This window comes from Vanacampus margaritifer, chromosome 2, assembly GCF_051991255.1.
Source record: "Vanacampus margaritifer isolate UIUO_Vmar chromosome 2, RoL_Vmar_1.0, whole genome shotgun sequence".
NCBI lineage: Eukaryota > Metazoa > Chordata > Actinopteri > Syngnathiformes > Syngnathidae > Vanacampus > Vanacampus margaritifer.
In genome coordinates, this window is record NC_135433.1 from 52,159,318 (window position 1) to 52,168,666 (window position 9,349).

Sequence of the window (9,349 nt, forward strand, 5' to 3'; positions counted from 1 at the left end):
ACCATATTTCTATTACGTTAACAGTTCTCCCCACTTTTATGTTAAGAGTATGAGGAGAAGAGTATACAGAACACATATATATATATATATATATATATACATACTTTATGAAAATCAAATATGCATGAGGAATGAGGCTCACGTAGTCATAAAACCGTCAATGAGTCCAACTCCCGCGTACCAACAAGAGTAAAGTAAAAAACAAAAACAAAAGTCGTCATGTGCAATTACCCCTCCCTTTCGTCACCTTTGCTGATTTTAAGCGCAAGTAAACAGTTCTACACACTTCTTATCAGCGAGGAGCAGCCCTATAACCGTGTTGCGCTATCCATGGTATCTGAAGCCAAAACAGGACAAGCCCCCCTCGGGAGAGAAGTTGTGCAGATGCGCGCGTCTTTCTTTCAGTTTGGTCTCATGTTGTGCACAACAAGACAGCACGGGTCTTTTTGTTCAGCGAGAAGACAGGAGGATGACATGTGATCACCTGAGACGATTGTTGGCACTTTCCACCATTGCGTCCACCATGAGGGTGACCTCCAGCATCCCAGGCGCGCCAGATTTCGAGAAGAAAGGTAGGGACCTTAAATAACCTTTTGGGTCCGTCACTAGACTCTGCTATAGAAACAGATTGACCTAACTGAGAGGTACGAAACAATTTTTTTTCATGATGCAAACCCTCTTGTGGGGCACCAAAACATCACCTATACAGTCTCGATTATGCTGGAAGAGGAGCCAGAAAGCCCCAAATGCTTTGCAGAAAGCAGAAAGGACTTAACCTGCTTCTGGGAGGAAGATGAGGAGATGGCTGACTCTGTGGATCAATATTCATTCACATATGCATACGAGTAAGAACAACCATGTATGATCAATGGAGAAGTCACATTTACTGCTTATGTGCAATGCAGTGTGCTTCTTCACCAGTGCAAATGCTGCAAACTGCAATTGTTTTCTGAACGTTTGTCTGTCTTACTGACAGAAATGAAAACAGCAGCAAATGCCCACTGACAGCCCACCAAACAGAGGAGGGAAAGAAGCTGTACATCTGCCACTTTAATCACACTATCATGTTTGTCCAAATGGACATTGAAATACATCATGACAAAAAGATGATCCACAATCGGAGCCTTCTGATGGAACTTTTGTGTAAGTTTTTTCGTTTGTTTAAAAACATAAATATTATTGTGACACTGCAACCTAATATGTGCAAATCCCAATTCCAATGAAGTTAGAATGTTGTGTAAAATGCAAATAGAAACAGAATATAATGATTTGCAAAGCATTTTCAACCCCAACTCAAATGAAAACTCTGCAAAAACAAAATAATTATTATGATTAAACGGATATATATTTTTTGTTTTATTTTACTTTTTATTAAAAAAAAAAAAAGTATATTCACTCATTTTGAATTTGATGCCTGCACAGTAAATTTTGTAGAGTAAATTTTACTGTGAAATAGACTATATTCAGTCACAATCTAAACAGAGTAAACTTTACACTTGGAAGAGAGTAAAATATCAATAAAACAAAACAAAACCCTCAAGAGTTGAGGAACAATCAGAGAACCTTCAGGTTGGGAGACAGGCAACCTAACCACTAACCCATGTCACTCCTACTCGGTGTCAAAATATCGCAGGTGACAGGTGGAATCCTCCTATATCCATTTTTGGTCTCCTTTGGGACACATCAGCAATATGTTTGCTAACCATAAGTCTTGCATGGCTGAAGTGGTAGAGTAGCTGCCTTCCGTGCTGAAGGTTGTGGAATCTTTCCTCAACCCTTGCATGCTTTATTGAAAGTAAGTTTTTATTTTTTTTACTCTCTTTCAAGTGTAAAAGTTTACTCTGTATAGAGTGGAACCAAATATAGTCTTTTTAGAGTAAAATTCACTCTATGAAATGTACTGTATGCAAACAACAACACTCAATAAGCATTGAAGAACGGAGGATAGTAATTGTTGAAGCTTTGTAGGTGGAATTATTTCCCCTTCTTGCCCGATGTACAACTTCAGTTGCTCAAGAGTCCGCTCGCTGCGTTTTTGTGCTTCATATAGTGCAACACTTTTCCAGTGGGAGACAGATCTGGACTGCAGGCAGGCCAGTCTAGTACTCGCACTGTTTTAGTATGAAGCCACGCTGTTGTAGCTAGCACGTGCAGATTGTGTCTTGCTGAAATAAGCGAGGGCGTCCATGAAAAAGACGTTGTTTGAATAGCAGCATAATGTTGCTCTAAAACCTGTATGACCTTTCAGGATTCATTTTGCCTTCAAGGGGGGCCAAGTTTTTCATAAAAAACATTTGCAAATCCTTGTATTCCTTTTTGATTTAAGTTTTACACGGTGTCCCAACTTGATTGGAATTAGGTTTCATTGTAAATGAAATTTTGGCATGTTCTTGGCGATAATTCTAAGGGGAAAGAACTAGTCCAGTAGAATCTTTGAGGTTGAACAAAATCTATAACAGGAAACTGGTTGACTTCCAATTAGTTCAGGGTAACATTTTCATGTATACAAATACCATTGACATGGTAAATTGTCAAATTATAGGCAACAGTTGTTTCTTCGATTTCCAGGATATATTCTTCTTTTTCACCTTACAGAGTTGGTCCTGAACCGAGGTCTTGTAAAAATTGCACATTTTTTGCCTTTTATACACGATGGCGGTTTAAACTCTAATGCTTTAGGTAACTATAAAGATAACTTTGTTGTAATACATCAATAATAAATTATTTTGTGTGTCATGATCCTGCTCTCCTTAACTCATTGAACGTATAAAAACGTTCTATTTTAAATATCGCCAGTGTGCCAAAAACGTATTTATATGTTGTTGTTTTTTTTGTTGTTTTTTTTTACGATAGAGCATACAGAAGGTTTTGATGCATCTTCTGACCTGAAGAGGTCGTCTAAAGCAGAGGTGGGCATCGAGGGCCGCAGTCCTGCAGGTTTTGCGTGTTGCCCTTCTCCAACACAGCTGATATATGATCAGCAAGCTCTGCATAAGCCTGATAACGATCCTGTTGATTGGAATCAGCTTGTGTTGGAAGTGAGAAACCTACAAAACCTGCAGGACTCCGGCCCTCGAGGACCGAGATTGCCCACCTCTGGTCTAAAGCAATGGTAGTTATTACAAACGGCCAGCGGGTGGCAGCAGAGTATAAGAGATCAACCAGGGCCATGTTGCAAAAAGCTCTTTCCCCCACTGTTTTAAACAGATTTGTGAATAATGATGAAACTTAGCTATATTTCTTTGCTAATTGCGGGAAAACGGAAACCGATACAAATATACTTTTTTTTCCTGATGAAAGAAGAGACTCATTTTTTTTTTATTTTGGTAGGTTCTATGTTTTTATAGCAATAGAAAACAATATTTTGTGGGCCTTGCAAAATCTGTCAAAATCCAGTAAAACAGCCGAGAGCAAAGGGGGTGCTTCAGTGAAAATGGCTGGAAGTGAATGAGTTAATATGTGTGACGTGACAAGTAGTGAGAAAGACAGTCTGTTACATTAATCACTCTGCCTGTGGTTATCCAACAGTTCTGCTGGACCCTCCCGCTAAGGTGAGCGTGAGCACCACGGGGCAACAGGGTCAGCTAAATGTCAGCTGGACACCTCCCCCTCTCAGACACATGGATGACAGTTTGATGTACGAGGTCTCCTATGCAATGTCCAGCAGCCGTGTGGTGCAGGTACGGCTTCTTTAATTGCTTGCATTTTTCTTGTTGTTGAAGTGGAGGTTTAGTATTGATCTGATGGCTGTTTTTGCAGGTAGAGGTAGTACGAGCCAACTCCAGGATGATCTTAAGGGGCCTACAGCCAGGCACTAAGTACAAGGTGCAGGTTCGGGTAAAACTGGATGGAATTAGCTATAATGGCTACTGGAGTGTGTGGAGTGATCCAGTGTTCATGAAGACACCGCCTGCAGGTCTGCATTTATTAACACAACTAAATTGTGTCAGTTCAAGTATATAGCTCAGCGAGTTAAAAGCAGGGGTGGGAAACCATGCCATGCAATTGTAAAATAAATTAAAAAAATCACTGCAAAATACACATATGCACATTTTCCAAACCCAGATAAGTGTGTAGAAGTGTCGAAAAAGAAACTCAGATAAAATAACTAATTAGGAGGACCCAAAACAAACCCGTTTACTGTGAGTGCAGTACTGTATATTATGTGGAATTTTAATGTAAATAAAATTAAAGTCATTTCATACTGTTAGAGAGGTATTAATTTAACAATATGTTCATTATAGTGGTGTAGAATTGTACTACATGATACTGAGAGCTACTTGTGTGTTTGACTCTTGTACTTTATTGTAATTTAAAGAGGTAACCAGGTGTGATTTGAATACATATGGTATTTTGTATAAAGATCGCTTTTTGTATGAGCATTTCCTTTTGGAGTTACATAGGTACACTGTAAAAAAAAAATGAAACAACAGAATTTCGATGTTTATTTTAGTTGATGTTACAGATTTTTCCTATATTTTTAAAATAAAAAGTTTAATTTTCTAAAATAGATTGTGATCTTACATGTTGAATGTAAATTAACATGAAATCACTATAACTGTGAAAACACACACATTATTTTACCGAGAAAATGCATTAGAAATGCATACATTGTTAAAATAAATAAATCAGAATTTCACAATTTTCTTGTAATTAAAGGGATTAAACAATAAAATGCAACTTTAGAACTTTAAAGAAATGAGGAAAAAATGTAAAAATACTGAGGAAAATTTTTAAAAAGTGTAATTTTACAATAAATTATTTGTGTGTGTATATATATATATATATATATATATATATATGTAAATATATATATATATATATACACATATATACACACATATATATATATATTTTATTTTATTTATTTTTTTTGGAGGGGTGGGGATAACTACAATTCCTGTAATGTCCTGGTAACATTCATTGACATTGTATTAACATTTATTTATTTATTTATTTATCTCTAGAGACATCACTACTAACTAAGTATACATTTCATGTGATCAAAAATTACTATAAACACTGGTGGCGGGGCTCAGTGATGGAGTGGTTGTCTAGTTCCCTGAGGTTGTGGGTTCGATCCCCTTTGTGACCATGTCAAAGTCTACTTGAGCAAGATACTGAACTCCTGATGTTGCGTCATAAGAAGGTGAAAGAGTAGTCAAAATGTATAGCGGTTTAAAGGCCTTGTAAGGTGGAAAAGCGCTATATAATGAAAGTAATTGTTGCAATTTTAAACCCAATATCTACTTTTTTAACCTTTTTTTATACATGTTTTGAAAGCTGAATCACATTCTTTGTTTGTTTCATATACTGTTATATTACATCAAACACAAATTATTATACAACCTCTTTCCATAAAATCATGTCGTTTAAAAACAACTAATAACAGCACATTTCTGCAATTTTAAGCATTATTAATTGTTTACTTGCTATATTTCTAAGTAATTTAATTGTTATAAAATGTGATGATGTTCCTAATTAAACATTAAAAACAACCTGAAAATAAGGCAAATCTTGTTGATATTAACTACAAACTGTATCTTAATTGGGGGAGGGGGGTATTTTTATGAGAAGTTAGTAAGAACAACTCTTGTTATTTCACTGTATTTTGTTTGTGACCCAGGTAACATAAAATTACAGATTTGGTTTATTTATTTATGTATTTATTTATTTGATAGTGTACTGTATTAGTTTATAACTGCCAGTTTTCTTGCAGCATGTGATATTTTACAGTACTGTTTCTGGTGCTAAATATTGCAACGGTTGCATCAGGAGCTACACTTATTTCAACAATGCCACCTTTTGTTCTTTTTTATGCATAATTTGTGGTTTACTGTGACTCTTTACAGAATTCAACCTACTCATCGTCTTCCTAATCCTCACCATATCTTTCATCCTAATGATGCTGTCTTTCACTGTGCTCGTGTCTAATCGCAGGTCAGGATTTTGCTATCACAATAAAGTACGAACAGTATCAGTTGAAGTAGGAGGAGAACAATTAAACATTTGTGTTTTTTTCAGGTTTCTGAGAAAGAAGATTTGGCCAACTATTCCAACTCCGGATGGAAAGTTTCAAGGCCTTTTTACTGATTACGGTGGAGACTTTCAGGTAAAAACAAGGCAAGAGTCTGAAAAGAATAACAGTGTAAATACACTCTGCTTGATTTTATATAAATATTTTATTGTGTAATCATGTGCTGTTTAGCATGTGTTTATCTTATATCATATATTTTATTTATTACTTATATTATTTATCTAATGTATTATTTATTTATATTTTTATATTATTATTATTATTATATTTATAATCTTTTATATTTTTAATATTTTATTTTATATTATATATATATTTTTTTTTATTAATGTTATTTATTAATTGTATATTATATTAGATATTTTATCTTGGTTTATTATCTTATTTTTCTATATATTTATGATATGTTAGGACCCATAGCAAAAAATTCAGTGGAGTGTGTAATTTCTATCTCTTAAATGAGTCAACACAATCTTCCTTCAGTTGCTTTTCTGTTTGCGCAGGAGTGGTTAAAGCATACGAATGGGGGCTTGTGGTTGACCCCAGCAGTGTTTTACAACGAAGAATACCCCACTTCTCTGGAGGTTCTCTCAGAGCTAAGCCCGAACCCCCCTCCACCTCTACCACCAAAAATGTCTGGCGCTCCCACACTACCGTGCACAGAGGAGGATTTGCAAAGGGATCTGGATTTGGCACTGAGAAAGATGCCACATAATCACTGGCTGATGGAAAGGATGCAGAACCAGCGCCCTATTCCTTGCTCCCAGTTGTCTCTACTGGTGTCCCAGGATACTTATGTTACCCTCACCGGAAACAACCATAGCCAGGACAGTAACACTCTCGGGGAGTCTTTGCCCCTAGAAGCACCTTTGGCCTTTAAAAAGACAATGCTTTCTGAAATTCACTGATCTGAGTCTGTACTGCAAGTTGGACCCAGAGCATGACTGGATACCCTAAAGACATGGGCAGCCGACTCCGTCTTCTCAATGGAATACAGTCCATGAGCAGATCACATTATTTGTGCCTGCTCAAGGATGAATCTTCCTACCAATGCAGCCTCTTGTGCAGGATGACTGCTAAAAAGACTGAAACAGACACAAGACTGTTTAGATCAGGGGTGGCCAAGTTCGGTCCTCGAGAGCCACTATCCAGCCTGTTTTCCATGTTTCTCCCCACTAACACACCTGATTTCATGATCAGGATTGTTATCAGGCTTCTGCAAAGCGTGCTGATGAGCTGGACATTAGATTCAGCTGCGCTGAAGGAGCGATACATGGAAAACAGGCAGGATAGGGGCTCTCGAGGACCAAACTTGGCCACCCCTGGTTTAGATCATCAGCATCGTCAGAAGGATGAAGACAAACATCAAACGTCAATTATCAAAGTTTTCATAATCTGTTTGAAACATTAGTTTCCGTGTTGTTCTACTAGTATTCAGGTTGGCATATCATTCTGGCACAAGTCTTCCATAGTATTTGCATAACGTTTCTAAATTTCATTGGTCTTTCCTTATAGACTATTTTATAGTTAAGAAAGTGTCATGCTTGTTGCTAAACAATACACAGCTGTGAGCCTTGCAAAATCAGTCAAAATCCAGTAAATCACCCGGGAGCAAATGGTGTTGCTTCAGTGAAAAGTGATTTAAACAAGAATCAATTCCACACAATAAACCAATTAATTGATTATAACCATCCCCCTTCAGAATCTTGGTTGACACACCTGATTAGAAACACCCAATCTTAGTTGTGTATGTACTTATGGAGACATTCGCAAAGCAAAATGGAAAAATTCATATATATATTTTTTGTTCTTCTTAAATAAGGTTAAACTTAGCGCTTAAGTGTAGTAATCGTTCCATACAGTTGACAACATAACAGTACAGAATGGCATCTGAACATAGCTACAGTTTCTACCCAAACGTTTCCAAAAGTATTGAAACAATGACAACAAATCAAGTCATTATTTTTGCTGTATACTTAAAACATTTAGGTTGACTATGGGACCATTTCTGCCTTTATTTCCAGGTATTAGCAAGTAGGTCAGACACATAACTTAGAAGGCGGCACCATTGTTTGAATCAGCCCATTTTAATGACAGCAAAAGTATGGCAACATGTGACTCTTGTGGATGTGTTTTGCTGCCCACGTGTGTCCTATTAAATTGATGATTGATAGCATCTCTGATCAGTAACACGTTTGAAATTTGCATTGAATTTTGCAACCAACATGAAAACCAAAAGGCATCCTATAGACGATTGGGTAGATCATTTGAAAATCACTGGCTATAGTCAATACAACCAATTATAATGTTCTGGATATGTACAGAAACATTTGGCCTGGCAATCCAGGATTGTTGCAACCAAACTGATCCTAAACTAGGAGATCATTCATCATACAGCAAACTAATGAGACCAAAACACAATGCCAAAACAACTTTCAGCGGCAAGCGATGGATATTAATCTTTAAATGTAACCCCTTCAGACCCGCAGTTTTTCTGCTGGGCAATTTTATTTTATTTATTTTTTGCTGATTTTGACTCTTTTCCACATAACAACATGGGGGGAAATGGGGCCATCTGATGTTTTTTTTTTTTGTTATATTGGACGCCAGGATAATATGGCTGTAACATGTTGTAACATTTTTAACATGAATATCATGCAAATCCATGACATCATCCAAATGATCCGTTTTATTGGTTTAAACATGCAAATATGTCATGTCCACTGCAATCATCTATGGGTCTAGAGGGGTTAAATGTGGTGCTTCATAACAAATAATGCCATCTTCTAAGGTGTGTCTCAGATGCAGATGTAAATAACAAAAATGTTATTTCATCCTTTTTCAGTTTCCTAAAAAATAAAGGTATTGGTCTCAGTGTTCCAATGCTTTTGGAGGCTAGTGTCACTCATTTTTAATAATACCAGCATATGAACCATAAAGGTGGTGTGAGTAATTATTTTCACAAAGTCACATTTCTAGGAGGAAAATTATCTGGAAACTAGAAGGGGTTAAGAAAAGTGACACAGGGCTGTTCTTACAATGGAGCAATTCAAGACCCTTTGTTGGCCCTTTGAACAGATTTTTTTTCTTCTTTAATAAATACAAATATATAATGAACTGCCTCATTCTATAAGGCCTGCAATGATGTCTATGAAATGTAAATGAACCTATACATGATGATAATTCACGAAAACACACTGTATTTGTAAATAATGTTTTCATCTTTATGCAAATGTTGTCCCAAACTGAGCAGATACATTTTGTTGGCATTTCCCAAACTCAGACTCCTAGATTAAGACAAATATAAGACAC

General features: G+C 36.5%; 1 protein-coding gene across 1 annotated transcript; it reads left to right on the top strand.

The window, feature by feature from the left end:
- Positions 1-469: 469 nt before the first annotated feature.
- epor (erythropoietin receptor) lies at positions 470-7,124 on the top strand. The gene is made up of 8 exons (XM_077558532.1): positions 470-572; positions 710-845; positions 977-1,143; positions 3,529-3,680; positions 3,760-3,916; positions 5,853-5,940; positions 6,025-6,112; positions 6,541-7,124. The coding sequence occupies exons 1-8, from the start codon at positions 470-472 to the stop codon at positions 6,943-6,945; spliced, it is 1,296 nt and encodes a 431-aa protein (XP_077414658.1). The 3' UTR covers positions 6,946-7,124.
- Positions 7,125-9,349: the final 2,225 nt, after the last annotated feature.